At 24.8% G+C, this 23,706-nt stretch overlaps 1 protein-coding gene across 1 annotated transcript; it reads right to left on the minus strand.

Annotated features, from left to right (window-relative positions):
* Nucleotides 1–11,024: 11,024 nt before the first annotated feature.
* Nucleotides 11,025–11,737, minus strand: LOC105359390 (lysozyme c-1). Its single transcript, XM_011495994.1, has one exon. The coding sequence runs from the start codon at nucleotides 11,606–11,608 to the stop codon at nucleotides 11,075–11,077; it is 534 nt and encodes a 177-aa protein (XP_011494296.1). The 5' UTR covers nucleotides 11,609–11,737; the 3' UTR covers nucleotides 11,025–11,074.
* Nucleotides 11,738–23,706: the final 11,969 nt, after the last annotated feature.

Below are 23,706 nucleotides of genomic sequence, written 5' to 3' on the forward strand. Positions count from 1 at the left end.
TAATAAAAAAACATAGATTACGCACGTTGCATATTAATATTAGTCACAAATTCACGTTTATGTGGTAAAAATAAATTTGTTAAGCAGATGGATAAAATTGTTGGTCATTTCATCACATATTATTATTAGTAATATTTTAAAATGTAATTTTTAGGTTTTTAATTACAAAGCTCATCGATATCTATACTTAATAAAATTCCACTTATCACTTATACATTCTTAAAAAAATTAACTATAGTACGAAATAATTCATAATTAATTGACTTATTAATTAATTCGTTTTAATGAATTAAATAAAATATTTTTATTTTATAAAATTATAAATTGCATCAACCTTATTTTTATATACTCGTCCAGATTAAATTTTTACTGTTCACAATGTAATTATAGTGGCTATAAAAGTCTTATAAAAGGCAACGGAAGACTTTTTTTTTTAAGTGAGTTTATACGATTTTGAATACAATTATTTATTGAATACATAAAATAATTTATACAAGTCTTTCAGGATTTAAATTAACTGAATAATATCCATTAGGAGGAAGAGAAATTTTGTGTTTAACTTAAGATTGCCAAGCAAAATAGAGTTTCTTGTATGTAATTAGTCGGATCTATGGATAAGAATAAGTTGCTCTATTTTATAAATCAAATTTAAATATTAATAACCTATAAATATATATATATATATATATATATCATAATCTTTAAAAATAATTAACATAATTTTCCATGATTTAAATAATGAATAGAATTCCTTAAAGTGTTAAATAATTATGAATAATCTGACAAATTATTATAAGAAATATCATTTTCTTAATCACTAAAGAATTTTTATAATTAAAATTTTCTGAAATGTTAATAGTATTGATGAAGTATATAAATCAGGATTATATATATATATATATTTAAAAAAAATATTTAAAACTTAACTGCTTTTACGGAATGTTAAATGTAATTCTTAATCTTCTCATGTAATTAAAAAATTATTGCTTCCATCCAGATATTTAAAAATGATTTTTACTAATTTATTTACATTTTTGCTTTTGATAAAATAATCTTTATTATATTATCATATAAATTCAGGAATTACAACATATTCTCAAGTTATTATTTTCAAATTGAAACTTTTTGCGAAAATTAAATATGAAATCATCATCATACATTACCTGTATTGCCATTCAATAAATATTAATTTAGATCTCACTTTCATATAATGATTTCATCGATGCAATTATATTTTGTAATTAAAATTTTTATTTACTTATTGAGAAAGTTATAACACTATTTCCTTTTAAACGGTGTCAAGTAATTCAATGTCCATAAATATATGCACGTAATTTCTGTAAATTTGTTAGTCTACAAAATTATGGTTGTGATTCGGTTATTGATTATGTTATATGTAGTAATTAATTAATACGTTGAATCATTAATTAATAACGCGAATATATAAAATTGATTTCGCTACATAGGATGTTAAAAAATAAAAAAATCAACAAATTAATTTTCTTCTGTGCCATAGATAAGTATTTTAATGTTTCTTGAAAGAAAAATTGACAATACGAAATTTTTGGCTTTTAATATTTTATATAAATGGTAGAGATTTATAATTGCAGATGTAGATTTAGTTTCATCACCTGATAGTGTCAGCTTAAGTTAAGGTACATTTTAGTACTTTGAAAGAACTTGATTGCTTACATTGTGTAATAAAGTCTGAGAAGCCGAGGGAGCTATAAATTCGTCTGTAATTACATAAATTTTGAAAACTTTAGTTAACCGTTACATCCTATTACCGGGCCATTCTCTAAGTAGATAATATTTTACTTTAACAAATGCTTTCGTCGTTTCACTTTTTGTATACCGCCAACGATGAAATGATGCTTAACGATGAATTTAATTGATTAAACTAAATGTAATAAAACGTTTATTAGAACTATTGCTTTTTACGTAAGAAATTGTTATTTGTAGTAAAGCGGTTATTGTAAGTTATATTCCCTCATTTCTGTACTTTATATGACGATAGTAAATTGTTGAATTAAAATTTGCAATTAAGTGGAATTTTAAATATTCCACTTAACTTCCATTAGACATCATGAGTTACAACATACTATTTTATTTTGATAAATATCATTTTTGCGATTAAAAAATTTAGTATTTAGAATCCTAATTATTGAATTATTTTGACAGCGGAAATTTAATTAAAAAAAAAAAACAAAAAACAAAAAACAAAAAACATTTAATAATAATAATAATAATAATAAATTAAAAAAAACAACCATAATGGATAATCAAATTCACAAAAATAATGAATGTCTAACTTTCAAATATTAATGTTTTAAGATTAAATTTTTGATGTGGAAAGATTAACGTTAATTTTCATGACAACGTTAAAGCAGAAATACTTTGACATTTTCACATTCGTTTATTAAATGTACATTTACTCGAAGCTTTTAACTTGTTAATAGTTTTTTTTTCCTTTTAGGAATGACGTTGAGCATCAACAATGAAAATTTTTAATTAAAATTTATATATTAAACTTTATTGCACATTATTAAATTTGCTAAATCAATTTAAATAAATTTGAAGCATTATTTTATATTAATTGAATTGAAATTATATATTCACCTGCACTTTGTTATTTATTTTCAAAAAAAAAATTCCTTTGACAATATTTGTTAAGTAATGATTATTATTGATTTGAAAAATATTAACTGAATGTAAAATATTTAATTTTCCCATTAAATTTACTTGTAATTCAGGGTGTAATTCAAGTCATTGTAGTAAATATCATCTTTTCATGTTATACGTATGATAAAAATATACATTTGAACGAGGAATTGAAAGAAAAAATAACATTTTCAAGTCGTACTATAACTGAGTTATTCTACTGAATATACCATAGAAACAGAAAATTTTGTTTAATTTATATAATAATAATTGTACGTACGAATAGAAATATGAATTAAAATTATTGATAATATTATGGATTTTCAATCACTCGAATTATTTAAAGTTATTATAATTATTTGGAATTATATATTTGTATAAATACATTTTTTGTAGATATAGCCAATTTATTTAATCAATGCAGTTTTTATAAGAGAACTGAAGATTTGGATAAATATAAATTGGAAAGATGCATTTTTGAGAAATTTTTTTCATTAATGTAACTCGGTATCCTTTATGAATAATATATAATATTACGTAAAAATATACCATTAATCTTTTAACTATTGAAAAATACTATAAGTTATTTTATTATAAATTAATTTTATATGATAAATATTACCCGTATTGAATAATATACTATTGTAATAAGTATTTATGGATTTTTTTTCTGAAAAAAAGGAAAAAAAAAAAACACAATTTTTTGTTTGTTTTCTTCACATATGTGTGAATGGTTCGGAGATGAAGAAGGCACGCTCGATACTAAACTACTCGAAAATATTCGATCATCTTTAAGTAGAAAGTCAAGGAATTTATTTATATATATCACGTCTCTAATAATCATGTATATGATGTATATTGGGAACATAGTACTGGGAACATAATGACATATTTCTCTACATGGAGCATTGGTACGTACAGCTTAATTTCTTTTCGTCGAAGTGCATTTCATTAGTATCTCGTAATAATTGGCTACTATATATAAGATACGAAACTGCAAAAACTATATACGTGTCGCGCATTGGGCTTTCGTAATTATGATCACCGGAATTTCAACGTTACTGCTATTTATATCACGTATATTCGTTGTGGATGCACTGAGTGATTCGCGCGTACGGTAGATTGAAAAAGAAAAAAATATATAAAAAGCCTAGCATAGCGCACGGGCGCTTTTATATTTTTGCGTAATATTCCTGGCCTGAATCCACAAGAGTCTCGAGCGTGAGCGATCGACTATCTAAGCTAGGCATCGAATAAATAAAAACACCAAGTATATTGAGCCTTCGTTTATAACTTCCTTCATTAGAGACTCGCACTCGATTTCATATCATTATTAATATTCATTTAGTCGTATTAATATTGAAAATTAAGTTTAGCTATTTGGTTAGCATAATGATTAAATTTTTCCGACCTTCTTTCAACGTTTTCAACCGAATTTATTCACCAGCATTGCCAATAATAAATCTTTATATAATTTTAACATTATTTGCAATTCATTGGCCGTGCTTCGTGTAATGTTATCTCCATTTTCTTTCTTTTTTTTTTTTTTTTTTTTTTTACATAACGTATCACATGGATATAAAAGTATACCATCAAAATCAACAATATTAACATAAAAGTCTTGAAATTTAAAAATCAAATATACGTTAATAAGATTGGATGAATGCAAACATTTTATTTTACACATTATTTTACTATGTGATTCGACAATGAAAATCTTTCTTATAATTATAAAAAACTTATAGTTTAGTTGTAACTATTTGATGTTTTTTTTTTTTATGGCAACTGTCCATTTGTTTTTTGCTGTAAACTTATTATAGTTCGTAATGGCCTTATAGTGAGATTACGATAAGCTGAAATATAAATAAAATATAAAAAAAACTGCAGAGTATTAAAAATAATAATAATAGTAATAATAATAATAATAATAATAATAATAATAATAATAATAATAATAATAATAATTCTTTCACACATTATTTAAATGGAAGAAAATTTTATCGTAATTTTCATTAGCTGTCTTTATTCAATCAAATCAAATCATATGACAGTTGGTACTTAGTATTCGAATATGCTTACACAAAATACAGATAATTGGTGTTATAAACTATCTGTTTATTATTAAAAATATTTTTTAACATTAATTTAATTGACAATTTGTAAATAATTAATTAAATGATATATATATATATATATTGGAATATTTTTATTTTCTATTATGGTTAGATTTTTGTGAAAATAAAAGAATAAGGTTGTCGCACAATGGAAAGTAATTGAGTTATTAGCGTAAGTACTTACAGTTTAGTATAAAAAAAAAAAAAAAAAAAAAAAAAAAAAAAAAAAAAAACATAAAAAGAGATAGTCGTGATAGAAAATAGTTGCACAGTGCATACTTCATTGGCATTCATTTTGATAGAAGTGAAGGAAATGGAAGCGAAGGAATCTACGGAATAATAATTTAATCGGTATAGCTTTAGGCAAAAAGAGATGCACGATTTGATCACGGTAACTCACATTTAGTGCGCTATTCTTCTTAAGAAGTATTTTTACGATAATTCATCTACATAGAGCAATATTGTGTAGACTTTTAAAAATATATTGTTACTTTATACAGGCACATGCGATTCGTTATGGCCTTTATAAACAATTATAATTTTTTATCGATATTGCTGCTTCGGATGAAGTAGAAAATGTTATTAATTACGTTAATATTACCGTTAGTTTTTTTATTCATTGACAAGTCGAGAAATCAATATCTGACTTTCAAGTACGTTAATAATTATTTTGATCAAAATATCATAAACCCATCAAAATCAGAAGCAAATGTAAGTTTGATAAACATGCAAATTTGATAAAAGTGATGTTCATCTTCAATCAATGATTATATAGAGGATCGTACGCTCGGCAGAATGGTAAAACTTGATTTAATTAATAATTAAAAGAATAACATTTAATTCAAGATAAGGAACTTACACTACGAACTGACAAAGTCTCTTGTTAAAAAGACTATTCAATTTTTAAATAAATATCTTGTATTTGATAATAGGCTACTGAAAAAAAAAGTATAGGTACATAAATATTTTGTGATAATATTTTGTGAAATGGCTTCCTCGTATTAGAGCAACGAATCAACTCATCTCGTGCTATTATTAAATTTATTCTAATTTTAGATGTGCATAATTGTGATTAACGCGTGCTCGACGTTACATATAAGAAATGGAATAATCGTGGGTGAGAAAAATCGAGCGAAGGTACGATTTAATGACAAACTTTCTAACCACATGGAATCTATTGAAAAATTATCACCGAGGCATCACAATTTACCTATCAATATACGAGCAAAGTTAATTGAGTGTGAAATTATATTGTTCAATGAAAGAGTTAATGTACGATATTTAAAATGAAATAAAAAAATAAAAAAATAAATAAATAAATAAAATGATTATTACGGTGATGACTAATGAATTTCGTAAATCTTAATACGTCCCACACGATAATGTCTTAACAACTTGAAAGTGAAAAAAATTATTTGTAAGATAAATGCGAGAAGTCGTTTAACTTGATATGAAAAAAAATTCGTAAATATCGAAATTAAATTAAAAAATAATTATTCAAACAAATTGATCATATTAATTGCTTTTATTGAAAGTAACATTAATTAATTTGTTTCGATATATCCATTTTTTTTTCTTTTCTTTTCCTTTTCTTTTAATAAATCTTTATGCCTGACTTGTTGCTGCATAACTTTATTTGTTATTATATATTACATAGTATTGAAGAGGTGTAATTTAATGTTTTAGTAATTAGATTTTAATCGCCTAGTAAATGTAATTTAATGAATTTACTCTTTAATTAATTTAACATCAGTAATAATTTTGCTTTATATAAATTTTTTTTCGCTTCATATTTCACTTGTCAATATATATTAAAGTTTTTTTTTCTCGATACTACTTTTTCTTATATAGTAAAATTTTATTAAGTCAATAAGTTTTATTTTATTTTATTATTCCTTCATTTTGCATCTATTAATATTATTTTTTTTTTAATTTTTTATTGGGTATTTATAATTATATATTATGTACTTGAAATATTGTACGGAAACTATTAATTTTTAATTACTTTCTTCATTATATATATATATATATATATATATATATATATATATGGGACTATTATCATGAATTTTAGATTGCTCGTTAATATATTAAATTAAATAATTGATACAATACAAATTAATTCAGTCGCATAGAGTAAAACTTATTATTTTCAAATACACCGTAAGTCAAAGAAGTAGTCACAATTAGCTCTAAAACAAAATTTTTTTACATTTAGTATCAGAGAACCAATCTAAAAGTTATGTAAAAATATTCTGAAAAATTTATAAACATATTTAATATAGTATAAAATTCAGATTATATTACATTATAATATATAAATATAATATAAATTTATTATAATACTTACTTATATTTTATTATACTATATTATATTATATTAATTATATTATATTATATTATATTATATTATATAAATATTATAATATTATATTATATTATACTATATTAAATAATTACTTATTATAATTTATTATAATACGTGTTAGGTAATATTATATTATTGTGTTAAGCTTAAAGATTAATATAAAAAAACTTGAAGCAAATTTATATTTTTATATACACATATAAAGGAATTTTTTTTTTTTAAATATTATAATATTATATTATATTATACTATATTAAATAATTACTTATTATAATTTATTATAATACGTGTTAGGTAATATTATATTATTGTGTTAAGCTTAAAGATTAATATAAAAAAACTTGAAGCAAATTTATATTTTTATATACACATATAAAGGAATTTTTTTTTTTTATTAGCCATATTTAACAATGTAATTTTTTAAGTAATGACATTTATATATCTAAATTACATATATATAGAATTCGTAAGAAATAAAATATGTTTGACAATTGTTTCATATTTACCGGTATTAATTTCTTATTCATTATCTTTCTTAATCGTAATTATACGTTAAGTAAAGAAAATTCGAATTTTCAAAAACATTCCAAAAACTGACAGTTTTATTATGAAGATATTTTTACAATTTAATTTATAATGTTCTTTTTAACTAATTGAATATGAGTAATCTGACAGTTTTTATTATTCAAATATGAAAATTTACTTTTTTCTTTATGAATTATTATTATCTAGATTTTCTAAACATTTTTCTATGGATATTGAACATAATTGCAATGGATTTATTTACTTATGAATACATCTTTTTCAATCTACACCTAATAAATTAATTAATATAAAAAAAATTGTTGCGGTAAAATTATAATTTGAGAGCAAAATTTATTAAAATTCCCAATGGGACGTGATATTTAATTTGAATTCCTATAAAGCTTAAATGATAATTGTAAAAACTGCTTTTATATCTAAAGTCTTGATTTTTTCAATTTATAGAATTTTCTTCGACGTAGACGCGATTAAATCGATACTACCATAATTATAATTAACGGATAATTTTTTTTATTCTCATTGAAATATTATATTTGTAAAATGATAAAAGATTTTTCCTTATTATATTAAAGTTCGGTATAGTAAAATCTATACGAAATAGAAGTATGAAAATGAGTGTTTTTAACTATTAATAATATTAATACCTCAGTACACTTTTCAATATGACGAAACTCCAAAATTATATAAATATTAAATTGTAGCTAGAAGTCCGTAATTTTTTTTTACATAAAGTTAAAATAATCATACGGATGGTGACTTTTCTAAAGCGCAAGAAGTAACTATCACGAATCAAATGGTAAACCCGTGTGCCTATGTACATGCGTGTTCACGCGCAGATTAATGTGCATAATATTACATAAAGAAGAGATAGATATTTTCATCCTCTTGGAGGAAAAGGTAAGAAGGATAAAAAAGTATCAAACACTTTCGCCTGAGATATTTAAATTGGAATCAACATTTCTGCGAAGCAACGTGTGTGTGCGTGTGCGCACGCGCACACACGAACACGCACACACGCGCGATTGTACGTATTTTTGATCACGCAAGTCTGTAAATACTTTTATCTGATCAAATCCAGTGCGATCATGCACGCAGGGTTACTTTCACTAGCAAGTAAAGGATGTGGACAATGTCTTTTTTGCGATCCCACCGCCACCGCCACCGCTGCCGTCGCTGTTTCTACAACAGCGATGGCACCGGTTTCACCATTAAAGGAGTCTCACAATGATTGCTTCCGGTAAATCATCGTTTTTCTCCCTGCCATGTCACATTTATCAAATTGCTTCTATTTCTTTATGCTTTCTTATTACATTAAAATCTTTTATATGAATGACATTATAATATTAGATATTACTTAAAGAATTTCATTCATACGAGTAAAACTCATATTTTTGCGTGAAAATATATTTATAATTGCTGGATTAAAACAAATTTATTTATTTGCGTTATTTTATCGAATAACATTAAACGAACTGTGTCGTCTTCTTCTTCTTCTTCTTCTTCTTCTTTTTCTTCTTCTTCTTCTTCTTTCTTTCTTTTTCTAGATAGAAAAGTTCTTTTCCTTTGTTCTTTTGTTCTTTGTTCTTTTTCTTTGTTGTAGATATGATAATTTTTATTATCATAAAAATATATATTTAACATGTTCTTATATAATTACAAAACGAGCAACTTATAGTAAGTAAAAATAATTAGCTATTTTGTTATGTTTTTATTAAATATTGTATCTATAGAAATTCTTTACTCTGCGCACAATATTATGTAGCCAATGTTTTATAAATAATCGAACTTTGGTGGTAAAATTAATTATAAAATTTTAGGTACTGAAATTAATTTCACTGTCATTCGTAATAATAATGGTCGCTTAAGGTTTGACATTTGCAAGATCCTCGGTTCCCTTTATCCATGCTATTACGAGCATTTATAATCCTACGTTTCAGCTATTTTTCTGTGAAAATATCTTGGCAGACAAGCGATACAATTGTCAGTTGTATTGCTTGATCAGATCGCGTGCTGATAGATAGACTGCAAATGTGAGAGACTAGCGTCGCCAACATGTGCAAATATAATCGGATGTACATTTATTTGCAATCCATTGCTTATAGTGTGTTTGCAAATCAGAATCAACGAAGATTATCATATTTTCTATCATTTAATATTTTATAGACGCTTCATTGCTTATATATCGCTTCATTTTTGAAATAGACTTGATATTATAATGGTAGAACAGAAGTTTTTTTATGGTAATTGTATGTTTAATGCCTTATTCCTAGTTAAATGAAATAATAATAGATAATTTATTTATATTAGCTTTATTTATGGCAATGTAAGTTTCTTGTTAGTTAAAGTATGGTAGAATTTTTTGAATATTTTTTGCTAAAAAAAAAGTTATGTGAAATAAATGTGGACTAATTGATTCTAGCTTTGATAGTTTTATGTATTTTATGCAATTTAACATCTTAAATCCAAATAGCATAGAAGGAATCATATATGTCAGCTTTCTCTTAATTTTATTTCTCTTAATATATATTATTAACATTGTTATTATTATTATTATTGTTATTATTGTTATTATTGTTATTATTGTTATTATTGTTATTATTATTATTAATAATGAAAAAGAGTGCCTATACGTACATATCGAAGAAGATCTTGAAAAATTATTCTCCGAAAGTCTGTAGATTATAGTGTTACTGTATCGGACAACTTAATGAAGCAGATTTCACTCTGTTCTGCTTTTACATTTTACTTTTTCATTTAAATGTGAGTTCATGTTTGATTTATATATAAGGAAGCGAATTTCATTATATATTAAATTTTAAATATTTATTTTTAATTAATTAAATTGTAAAAATTAAATAAAATATCGATTATTTCGATCTATTGGACTAATCAGATGATTATTTTGGCTATTATTATGCATACAAAAAAGAGGCAAAAAAAAAAAAAAATAAATAAATAAATAAAACAACAAATATTTTCAAACGTCTTGAGAAATAATTTCATTTTATATAATTTCAGAAGTTTTACTTTTAAGAATTATATGTTTAGAAATAAATATATATGTTTACCGCATTAAAATTTTTCCCAGAAATACATATCAGGTTGATAATATTATAATTAAGCTAAAATTTTATGTACAAAAATGTTAATAAAAACATTATATCGGATACATTAAAATAATTTAATAATAAATATCAATAATTAAATAAGGGTACATTTATTGTTTCTAAATTTATTTCCTATTATAACTTTGACATATATAAGAACGATACGTCCTTAGAATAAATAATTTATATTTAAAAGTTTGATCATCGCTATATATAAATATAATAATATATAATAATCTCAAAACAATAAAACAACGAATATCAACATTATCGGACTTTTTTTATTTAGTGGATAAATCTTCTTCCGATACTTCTATTTCTCTCCCAATACCTAATCTACGGAACCTGTCATTATCCATGTTGCTCTGTTTGCGTAGTCGAGACGAAACGCTGGTAAAATTATTGTTTTTGCAGCTCTTGACCCAACCTTTCCAGTACTTGAATCCTTCTTGGTTGGCAATAATTTTGGCGCAGGCAATATCATCTTGAATATCGTCGTCGAGAAAATCGTTGCAGTTCTTTCGGCAGACACCACCAGGTCGGAAAGCGCTGCACCACTTGTCACTGCTGATCTGTAATATTCCGTAGGAATAGCTGGCCTTGTGACCGGGGCCCGTTTTCTTTCTCGTGTCAAAGTTGCTCTCACTTTTTATTAGGCAAATATAGGAGCTGATGAACATGCGCGGAATGCCGCCGCGAATCAACTCTTTGGCTGCTTCGGATGGCAAGAGGATCCGAGCCGAGGTTTGCTGGTTGGAAATTATGTGGCTCGCCAGAGTCGTTAGAAGGAGTAGTGCACTTAAGTAGCTCATCATTCTGCGATTTAGTAATTAATATTAATGTTAATGATATTAAAATTCTTATATTATGTATTACTTGTAGAATAACAAAGAGAAGTTAATCAAATTAATTTTAATTTTTCACAAACATTGGCTTAGAAGTATTGTACGATTATGTCAAGTGCTATACAAACAATTTTATAAAACGTTAAATAATTTTACAAAAATATTACAGTAGGATTACATTATTTATGAAGTTTCTAAGTAATTATTCAATATTTCTCCATCGTACTTTTATCGAGTTATATTTTGTCATTTGAGTTACCAGAGTGCGAAAAAAATGTTTCAAAGGTAAAGTATAACTATAAAAATTCATGTATTTTTTTAATATTTAAATACTCTGTGCTATAAAGGAAAACATATAAATGTAAATATTAAGAAGGATTTAAGAGATTATTATTTATCGCTAAATTATTAAAGATTTTCAAATTTTCAATTACTATTAGCTTAGCTTGATAGTTTTAATCACATAATAATATTGAGTAGTAAATTTAATTAAATCATATTATTTATAGTATAATACATATATTATACCTTATGTTATCTCAAATAACACACACACACGCGCGCGCGCACGTACGCACGCACACAAACTCTTTTTAATTGTAAAATATGCTTTAATTATATTTTTTATTATTTTTCTTATTTTTATTATTTATAAAAAGGGCACTTGTAAAAATCAAATAAAATTTTCGACTTAAACTAGAATTAAATAAATTATATATATATATATATATATATATATATATATGAAATATGGAAAATAAAAATAATACATAAAGACAGAATGAATTAATAAATAATGTCAGATTGTTATTCGTATTCATTATATGCAATACTAGTAAAGTTTGATATAAAAGGTGACAACATTTATCACCACAAATTATTCATAATTATGATTAAAATAAAATATATATGAACATTAAATATAATTGAGTAGTCATATAAATTCCATGTTAGCTTATATTTATATTTTTATTTAATTAAAATTAACAGTAATTTTATCACCCAATAATCGATTTAATACTATAATTTAATAGCGATTATGGCGCGAGTACCTTTTATTTTCTATTTCAGATCTTCAAATATAAGCAATTAAAATATTTCATGTATTATTCATAAATCATACAAAAAAAAACATCAGAAATATTTATTTTTACCTAAGCGTATTTAACCTAATCGAAATTTTATTCGAATTTTAAGCATCGTCTAATTTATTATTAGAATTATTTCAAATTTCATTGCTAATAATAAAATTGGCTTTTTTAGTCTTTTAAAACTTAATGTAAAATGTATTGATTCTAGATAATACAATTTATTCGTTACGTCGATGAATAAATGTAGTGACATAAATTTTGATCTTAAAATTTAAAGAAATTTAATAGATGTCGATGAAGTCTTAATTAATTAATACAATATCATATTAATACAATGTTAATTAAAGTTCTTCCATTAATTTACTTAATAATATCATATTCAAGAGCATTCAATCATTTTAATATTATTATAAAATTCCTAGTATTATATAAGCTAGTTGCATTATTAAGGTATGAGTATTGCAGTATGAGAGATGAGGCAATTTTTTAGAAAGAGGTAAGTGGATGATCCGAGACCTGTGAACAACAACTGTGACCTTGGTCCCTTGACCAATAGCTAGCGGCAATGGTTTGAAGCATTATCCGATCTAATTTATTATGGGCTATAATCTTTTTTCGATTCTATCTTTAGAAAATGATTTAGGCATTCCAATTGTCGCGGTTTCTACTGTCCCTTTCGACTATAGTTTGCATATTTCTTTTTAGACTGCGATAAATGAGAATTAGACTGTGGAAAGACTTGTAAGGTACTCTGAAAGCAAAAATTCTTTGTTAAATACTTTGTGCGGTTCATACTTAAAAAATCAAGATACATAATTAAAAGGAAAGCTGTTTATCTAGAAGTGGTTCTTTGTCGAAAAATAATGATTTAGAAATATTTCAATATAATGCAATTAAAGAGAGAGAGAGAGAGAGAGAGACAGAGACAGAGACAGAGACAGAGACAGACATACAGACAGAGAGTGAGAGAGAGAGAGACAGACAGACAGACAGAGAGCGAGAGAGAGAGAGACAGAGATACAGACAGAAAGCGAGAGAGTCAAGAGTATTACATAGGATATCAATTGTGAATGAAATTGTTTTTTAAATCACACAAGTCATGTATCTGTATATTAATATTAAGAATCAAATGTTTTTATATACCTCAATTAAATATAAAAAATATAAAAATATAGCTTTTAGTTTTATAATTTTTCATTCAAATTTTATGATTTTATTTATAGGGAATTTATAGGAAATCATTAAAAACATGACTATTTAAATTTATATTACATATAATATTTATATAATAATTATCTTAGTAACAAATTTCATCAATGATAATTTCTTTGGTTTAGAACTATTTATAATATTAATAGTATTTTATTATTTATAAAAAAAAAAAAAAAAAAAAAAAAAAAAAAAAAAAAAAAAAAAAAAAAAAAAAATATTTATTAATCATTATGTTTGTTGTTATTTGCAGATTAATATTATTATTTTTCTGTGATCTATGTGTACGTAATATTTTTATACGAATTTTTTATTATATACATTTTGCAAAAGTAAAGATTACTAAATATAAAAGTGAAATATTTAATTAAAAAAAAAAAATTTCTAACATTTTTTATTAATCTATGCGATGAATAGAAAAGATAATTAAAATTATTATGTTAGAATGTATTCATAAAAAATAGCCGCAATAATCTATGATTTAGAACAGTTGAAATATTTGGAATAAATATGGAAGAAAAATTCCAAGTATTCTGTTGATGTTATCTTGCGCATGTGGGTTAGATATTTATCGATAAGATAAATTTCAATTTTTTTACTTATGCCTCACATATTATAAATATAAACGATTTCAATATAAATGTTCGAATTCAGAATTTTATTCATTTCTTACAATACCATCATTTATTAAATTCAAGAATATTGAAACGAGCATCGAAATGATTTTTAAACCAAAATATAATTTAACTTTATCTTTATATAATGATATGCTTATATTAGAATTTTTGCAACGAAATGATATAATGAAGTGGATAAGCTTTATAACATTTATGATTTAAGATATTTATGATTTAATTACGACGTATGGTAGTGTCACCACTGTTGATCATTTAATTGTAAATAAATCGAATTTTTATACAAAAGCCGAAAATTAACGATTTATTTACTTTAATTTTTAATAACGTTATTTTGCAGCTTTAAGCAGGACAATTAACAAGAAAATACAATAGTTTTTTTCTTAACGAACTTGATTTGTTAAAATGTAGTAATGATGCGCAAAATCTTACTAAAATATAGTCCATTAAGAATTAAGAAACATCTATATATAAATAGTTTTTAATTCAGTTGATATATTATGTTTAATGCTGTGTTTAAATATTGATTAATGAGTTAACAATTATTATTTAATCAATGTTCAAATACGAATGCAAATTAATAGTATATCAGTCGCGCCCTCCTTACGTAAATAAAAAAGATGATTAATTAATTGATTGAACAATTACAATCTCTCTCGAGCACTTACGTCTCAAATGGGTAAGATGGCTACAAACTATCGGCGAAGTAACAGGAGCGAATGCCGTGGGATAATATAACGAATAAGTATGGTAATAATAATAATTATTAAGTTCGTCAGGCGACACATGTTACACTGAAAGAAATTTATTTAAAGACAACTAGTTATTCCGATACTGTGGCGACAAAGCATCTAAACGTGTTTGCTCGCGCAATAGATAAGAGGGAAGAGGAAAAGACCTTGAGCTTGGGGCACTGCAATTCCGATAAGGCAATAGCACTTACACGGTCTTCATTTAATTTCATGCCGACGAAATCCGACAGGTAATGACTCTGTGCAGATGTGCGCGATCACTAATAATCTACAATGAGTTCATTTGCCCATTATTTATAACATATTACCAACTAAACGAATTTCCAACTACATTTAGTGTAGTAACTAAAAATTGAATAAGTACTAAAGTTGCTTATCTATTTTTGCAAATTATTATTAACTTAATGATGAATTATTAATTGGATGTGAAGGTAGTTAAAAGATTTACGAGATTAGTATAGAATTTCACTGTAAATATATTTTAAATAAAATTTTATAACAAATATTATAAGAAATATAGAATAGCTTTAATATTTCCAATATGTTTGTTTTATTATTAATAAGATTTTCAATAATATATTCTAATCGAAGAATAGTATAACAATTCACTTTTAATAATTCAAAAGATAATTAAAATTTACCAGCTAGTATTAGTTTTTTAAAAAAAGATTTTTTTAAAGCATGGCATGGTTGGATTATGATTATTAGCTCTAATTTTTAGGAAAATAAGTCAAATGTCAAAAAAATAAAATAAAAATTTATAATCAAATAGAGTATTGTTATAATAAATAATCGATAGTGTAATAATAGTCTCAAACTAATTGCAAATCATCTTCTCATCCAATCGCAGGATCTATAAACTTTATCAAATTTACGATCCAACGGCTTCTCTTATAATAATGCCGAGTAATAAATTAAAACGCAAAAAGAAATTTTAATATATTTAATACACAGGATAGTTAATTTGAGATTTTTTTTTTTACAAAAGTTGTTATATAATCGAGCGAGATATCATTATATTAATTATTAATTTTTCACATACAAAATCAATAGTAATAATGTATCTTACTAGTAATTAAAGTTTGTTATTAGATAAAAAAAAAAATTTAATAAAATAACGTGTCAATGAAATAACATTGGATTACTTTTCAGCTATCAAAATTCTATTATAATATTGATATTGATAAATAATATTGAAAAAATGCTTCTGTCGATTCTCATATTTAAAACTCATATTTAAAAAAATCACACACACACACACACACACACACACACACACACATATATATATATATAGGCATAAATTAATTAATGTTTGTGTGCAAATTTCTCCTTGAATGAGTATCCATGAAGCCGTGCAAATGCCAAGCACCTGTGCTTACTAGAAAAGAGAGTGAACTTCCGCACTTTAATATAAATGTGTAAAGTGTAACGTAGCAATTTTATGTTAAATAATATCTTTGATACTTTAGCGGAGTAATCAATCCTGTTCTTATTTAGAAAAATTTATACGGCTAGTCCGTAAAAACTTATATGGGTGATCCGTAAATGATTAAGGTAAAATCATTCCGTTTTAGCCAAAATTTAATCCAAGGTTTAATTATATGGTTAATCATAATTTTAAGACACTCTACTTCTTATCTTAATATATTAAATGTAATACTTGTATACGAAATAGAAAGAATTAATTCTATTATTTCATTTCAATGTATTCAATATTCCCATAAGAGTTTCCACACTTGTGTACGTGTATCAGCTAGATTTTCCTGATTCCCATGAAACTCTACTCTGCTGCTCCTGCCATATATATATATATATATATATATATATATATATATATATATACATACATATACATTGCATACATATGAATTTGATCGGCCTTCGTAAAGTTATTCATGATTGATACATCAATATACACATGCTTGGGCCTACTAATAGTAATCAACAAGTTGATGTTGCATGACCTTGTATGCGTACCTCAAATTGCTAAGATTGCCTACGTGTAATTAATGGCTACGTTCTACGTTCAACGAGTATTTGACGCTCACATCCCTATGGAAACTACTGTTGAAATGACATACTGACAATGAAATGTCAATATTACGATTTGCGATAAAGATGACATGCGTTACTGTTATTGCGCACTATTTAACGAGTTTCTTGAACGAATGACCAATCAATAACAATGGAGAATTTATAGCTGGTGGTGTATGGCCATATCGTAGAGCATTGGAGCTACTCGAGTGCAGTAAAGGGTAGCTTCCCTCAAGCTATAGATTATACGAAATGCCTCGGATCATCCCACAATAATCATAGGTTGCCAATTTTTATCATTTTATTAATGGGGATCCGAGACTCTGGCATCTCCATGGGATGGACTAGCATTTTACACGACGATTTAGCGATTTTGAATGGACGAGTCAACGAGCGAGGACATACGTAAAAATATTTAACGAGCGACATTTTTAAAAATTTTTCATAGTTGATTTTTACGAGGCCGTTGGGATATTTCGCGTCTTATAAAGACATTAATATGTCCATTATAACATGTCCATTATCAAGGATTATTCGACTCGGTGCGATACAAATTATAGCTATAAAACATTGCTTCCTAAGTTGGATTATAAAATATAAAATAGAAATCACTTTATGAAGTGCATTGTGAAAGCATTTTAGTTTATTGAAATTTTACGAAAAAATTTCTTCATTATTATAATGAAAGAATATTATGAACCTAATAAAATTTGGAATTTACACGTTTTTAACGAATGAATCAACAATTAATTTCATAATTTATTATATTAAACATTTACTGGTGCATTCTATTATATATAATACATAAATATGTAAACATTAACATACAATAATTTTTTTACATTTGGATGAAATCGATATAAAAAATATTATAAAAAAAAAATAACTTTTTCAGATTAATCAGATTAGTTACTTAAGGAGGAATTAAACTAATTGATATATGTAACATTTTAACGCAATACTCTGATAAATTTAATCTTAGACCATTTATTTCATTATAAACATTATGATAAATATAAGTAATCTTATTTCAATCATATTTTAATCTATACAAATTCATTTAAAACTTTCTTCATTCAACAAAATAAGGATTTGATTCTTTAAATAAGACAAACAGTATTAATTTTAATCGCTTATGACGGCATTATTTATATATAAATATTTAAAAAAAAAAAAAAAAAAAAAAAAAAAAAAAATACAATACAAGCAGAATTCTATAAATTGCTTTGCAAATAAAATTGAATTTACGTAGAAAATTAAGATAATGAACGTCGATGACACGTATTTAGTAAAAATACGATTGTGTTAATAATAAATTATTATTTATAAATGCGTCGGTCTCTTATCACAAAAAACTAAAAAGTATAGTGTATAGATACGCTACAAAAATAAATATTATGATATCTATTAAAAAATAGATATTTTTATTTAATAATATACTTTATCTTCAATATTGCTGATAGAATAGGATGAAATATTTAATTGATATTGCTTTTTCTGCAACTTTGCTATTCTATAAATTTGTTGACGTTTATAAGGTTAAGATTCCATACTTTTCACACATATCTGTTTTGTTTTTTTTTTTTGTTTTTGTTTTTTGTTTTTTGTTTTAATCTTGTAGTTCAAGCGATGACATCTCCATTAATTCAAACGGTAAATCGAATCTCATTATATAATATGTAATTCCTTGAATCCTAAAACACTTTGAAAGCTCATTGTAAATTTTAAAATATTTGATAATTGCATACAAATGCAATAGGTAAAATTAAAAATTTATATTATCTAAATATAGAGATATAAATAATAGAAGAAAATCGTATATTGCAAACAACTAACAAATTATCGAAGTATATTTCTTTCGAATTGCAAATTTGTAAGAAAAATTCTAACCATCTATTTTCAATGTATGATCTTGAGCTCTTCATTTAATTGAATTATTCATGTAATATTTTATTATATGAATTTATAATGTCTTTCAGAATTTTTCATACAACTAGCATTACCTTTTAAATGAGAAATTATATTATATAAAAAAGTAATTAAATAATGTAATTGATAATGTATTTCTTATTTCTAAAATACAATTTAAATTTTACAAATTACTACAAATATTGCATTTAATATTTATATTTTATTTACACGTTTAACAACATTTATAATATCGTTTCTTTCCTCGAAAATGCTTATTATCTTATAATAGAAAATATTTTCAAGTGTTATGTCTTTTATTAACAATTTAGACGAGGATATAAAAAAAAAAATAAAAATATAATTAACGAAATAGACGACAACATAAAAAAAGTTCTCTTATAAATCTTTTATAAATTTGTACGAGTAAATATTTGATTTAAGTCAAGAATGTTTTATTTTAACATAAATATAGGAATAAATAAATATCACATAGCTGTATATTTCGAAAACTATCATTAATTAATAAATAATTCCTAATCTTTTAAATAGCCCTTTTTTATATATAGAATTTGAATCAATAAATTGCATTGAAAAAAATGTTACTTACGCTTAAGCTTTTATTTTACTCTCAATTAGCAAAACAATATCTATCGTAATTCTCTTGTTGCTAATTTTAGATTTTGTTGAAGTGTATGAAAGTCTTTCGCAATGGAAAATATTAATTGGCATATTAAGAAGATGACGCCTAATATAAAAATTTTCAACAATAATTTAGTAATATTAATAATAATACTAATAATAACAATGACGGGATTTTATATACATTTTCTGCATAAAAATAATTATATATCATTTTTCAAAGCTTTTATTTTCGCATAAAATTAAACACCTACGTACCTTTTATGTTAATAATATATTTATTTCAGCATTGAAGCATTATACCATACAACATTTAATGAAATACGATGACTAAATTATTTTGTTACGTAAGCGAGACGTTTTGTAAATCATTATTTAATTATCAAGAAATATAATTCAATTTTTCTCACATTTGTACTATTTTTACAACATTGTCAATATCGGTTAAGTTTGCAATTGTTAGTATTATTTTATTTTTCAAATTTTGTATCATTCACAATTTTTGTAAATGGAACGTCAATTATTTCAGCTTCATTTAATAATACAAATATATCATTTTTTTAAAAAATATTTTTATTGAAAATATAATTACAATAATAATAATCTATTAGTTTTTGGGCACTAAAACTTATAAAGGCAATATAATTTTCTTTATAAAGTCATGACGTTGACTATAATACGGGAAAGTTCAGTCGAGCGTTAAGCGCTTTATGGAAATTTATTGTCATTCGATTACATTTGATGTTAAATCGGTAACATTAAAGAAGCAAAAGTAATCATTTTTGTTTAATATATTTATAACATTCCTAACCGAAGGTGAGTCAATATTTCTCATATTACATACATTTCTACATCTTATTTATTTGATTATTTATGATGATTCAACTTATAGATTATAAATAATATTATCAATTATAAATATTTCATATTTAACAATATAAAAAAGGATTAAATAATCGTTCAGTTTCTATTCAGGCAATCGATTAAGAAAGTATTTGGATTTTTCTGGTGGCTCCCTCATTGAATACTTTCTGCTACTATTTTTCCTTGTACACTTTCGGTCGGTATAAAAAGGATTTTATCATTCGTTTTCTGCGTAACCGATTACTACTCCTTTACGACATTATGCTTCATTATAATTATTTTTCTTTACGATAGCTCAGTTATTATTTTAATCTTTTTCATTTATGTACTAATAATAATATATCGAAAATCTTTCGCACACTAAAATATTTCAAGCAATTACTTATTATTTTAGAAAATTCATCAAATAATTAAGTAACAATAATTAAGAGTATTTAGCGAAAAATTCTATTAATTCTTAAGGGATTTAATTTTTACTGCGTATATACCAATATCATTTTACAAGGAAATAAGAGACTCGATTTTAAAAGACTTGATTATAAATTTTTTACAACGTTCCGATAATTCATCAGGCATTGAGCCATAAAAAGATCAACATCAGAATTAACAAATCTTTCGCGTTGATCGAGGAATATGCAAATCCAATGCTACCACATAATAATAAAAGTAAAATTTACATAGCGCCGAGATTAATATTAATACTAATGTATTAATAAATTGACGAGTCAATTATTTTGGGCACCGAGCCAATCAAGTCAATAAAAACCGGCAAAACCTCTTGGCTCTTATTAAAGTACATTAACGAGGCATTATCTCGAATTATCTCGAAAAATTCGCGAATCAAAGGGCAGACGTAGGAGCAATAACAGTTTACAGTGATCTATATAGAGGCCCACCGCACGATGCCTTTGTGTCCAGGGCTTTTACGGATGCCTCCTCTATCCGGTTGCGAGTGAGACGAACGACTCGAGCTCCAGTTGGTAGACCGCCCGTCAACCCTTAATGTTTCTATCCGCTCGCTCTTTCTTTATCTCTCTTCCTCCTCCTCGTCCTTCCGCTTCCCCACACCCTCCTCCCGGCACTTCGTCATCTTCTGGTCCGTCATCATCGCCCACGCCACCCCCCCTCCTCCTCCTCCTCCTCCTCCTCCTCCCCGTTCTTTTCATTTTATATCGGCTTCCGTAACCGACATGAAAATTACACTCACAGCTTCGGGTCTTATAATATCAATTAGTCTTGTCTGAGTACGAGGTGGACGGAGTTTTGCATATGTCACTTTTCAAGTCCCATGATAACGTGATGATCCATCATGTGTAGTGTCGTTAAAAGAGTTTATTGCTTCATCGGCTTTGCGAAAAAAAGAAAATAAATTGCCAATATCTGCTAATTAACATTTTCTTTGTACGGTATCGGAATATTAAAAATTTGTCTACATTAGTCTCGCTTGTAAGTAGCTTTTTGTTTTGTTTTTTTCTTCTGTAATGTGCGTTGAATTTAAATTTTCCAAATTGTAAGATTTTTAATTTATTGACGAAGTTATAGATATTTGTAAATATTGTAATATGACTGCGTAATATTGTTATTTCAATTTCATAGAATTTGTATTATAATATAAAGCACAATTAAAATTACTTGATGCTTGTTAATGTGTACGAGTCTTTCCATTTAATTATAAAATATAATGTTGAAATTTTCTTACAAACTATAATCTAAAAGAAAAGAAAAAAAAGAAAAACTTTCAGTAAATAGATTAAGATAATAGAAAGGATAAAATTCCTTATTGAATAATAGTGCTTTATTCAATATATTAACGTTATAAATAAAAGTCAAGCCCTCAAATAGTTGAGAATAAACAAAACAAAAAAAAAAAAAGTCTTGGAAAAATTAAATTTTCGACTGCGTCTATTAGAATTGATTAATCGCTTAATACGTAGTTTTTTTACATTAATGCATTGATTCGCACAGAATGCATGACTTTCAAAATATTTTATTATCAAAATGTTTAATTTAATTCCTTTAAACTTGAATATTTTAGATTAAATTGATAATTTTTTATAATGAATAAAAATGAATAATAAAGCGCCGATATTTAATCAGTACAAGATATCTGTATTTGACAGTTCGTTTAAATTTATTGTTCAATTATTTTTATATAAAATAATGTGTCAAAAAAATATTGATTTGCATTGAAATGAATAATGCAATAAAAATATTTTCATTGTAATAAGATATTCAAAAATATAGAAAGATATAGAGAAGCGTTTTTCTCTCTCATATATAGACTATTTATTATTATTATATAGATATAATTAGCTGGAAGAGAAATATTGAATTTTAATTAAATTAAAAACCTAATTGTTGCCATTGTTTTCATTTTCAATTATCCAAGCACATCGAATAGAGTTGAAGTATTTTCAAATATATCTATTTTAAGACTTATAACGATAGAAAAATGCTAATATTTTATAATTATTATATTAATTTTATCTTTTACTACGTCAATGTAATAAGAAATTTATTATCATTTGCGTTATCCTAATATGAATTTTTACCTACGTTTTCATGTTTAATTAAGTCGAATAAAATAAAAAATAAAAAATAAAAATAAAAAAAAAGCAACTGCCCAGTTATATATTTAAATATAACAATAGAGGAAAAAATAAATTATATGCGTGAGCGTCGTATTCATAATAATCAATTTAAATCGATTTAATTTGAAATATGCATACAAAAAATGTAAAAAAAAATGCCATGTATGAGAAAAAGTACATTAACACAAAGAAAATTGTAAAAAAAAACCCGCAAAGAACCTCGGCTTTGAATTAAATTGCAACAATACGTTATTTATTTAAGAACTCGATGATAACATATAACATTGTTTTATTATAAACTACATTGTTGATCAAAGTTGTGTGTTTAAAGAAAAAATC

Source organism: Ceratosolen solmsi, unplaced genomic scaffold (assembly GCF_000503995.2).
Source record: "Ceratosolen solmsi marchali unplaced genomic scaffold, CerSol_1.0 scaffold10, whole genome shotgun sequence".
In the NCBI taxonomy this organism is placed as follows: Eukaryota; Metazoa; Arthropoda; class Insecta; order Hymenoptera; family Agaonidae; genus Ceratosolen; species Ceratosolen solmsi.

Coding starts and splice junctions, on each gene's coding strand:
- LOC105359390 (XM_011495994.1), bottom strand. CDS start 11,608: ATGATGAGCTACTTAAGTGCACTACTCCTTCTAACGACTCTGGCGAGC.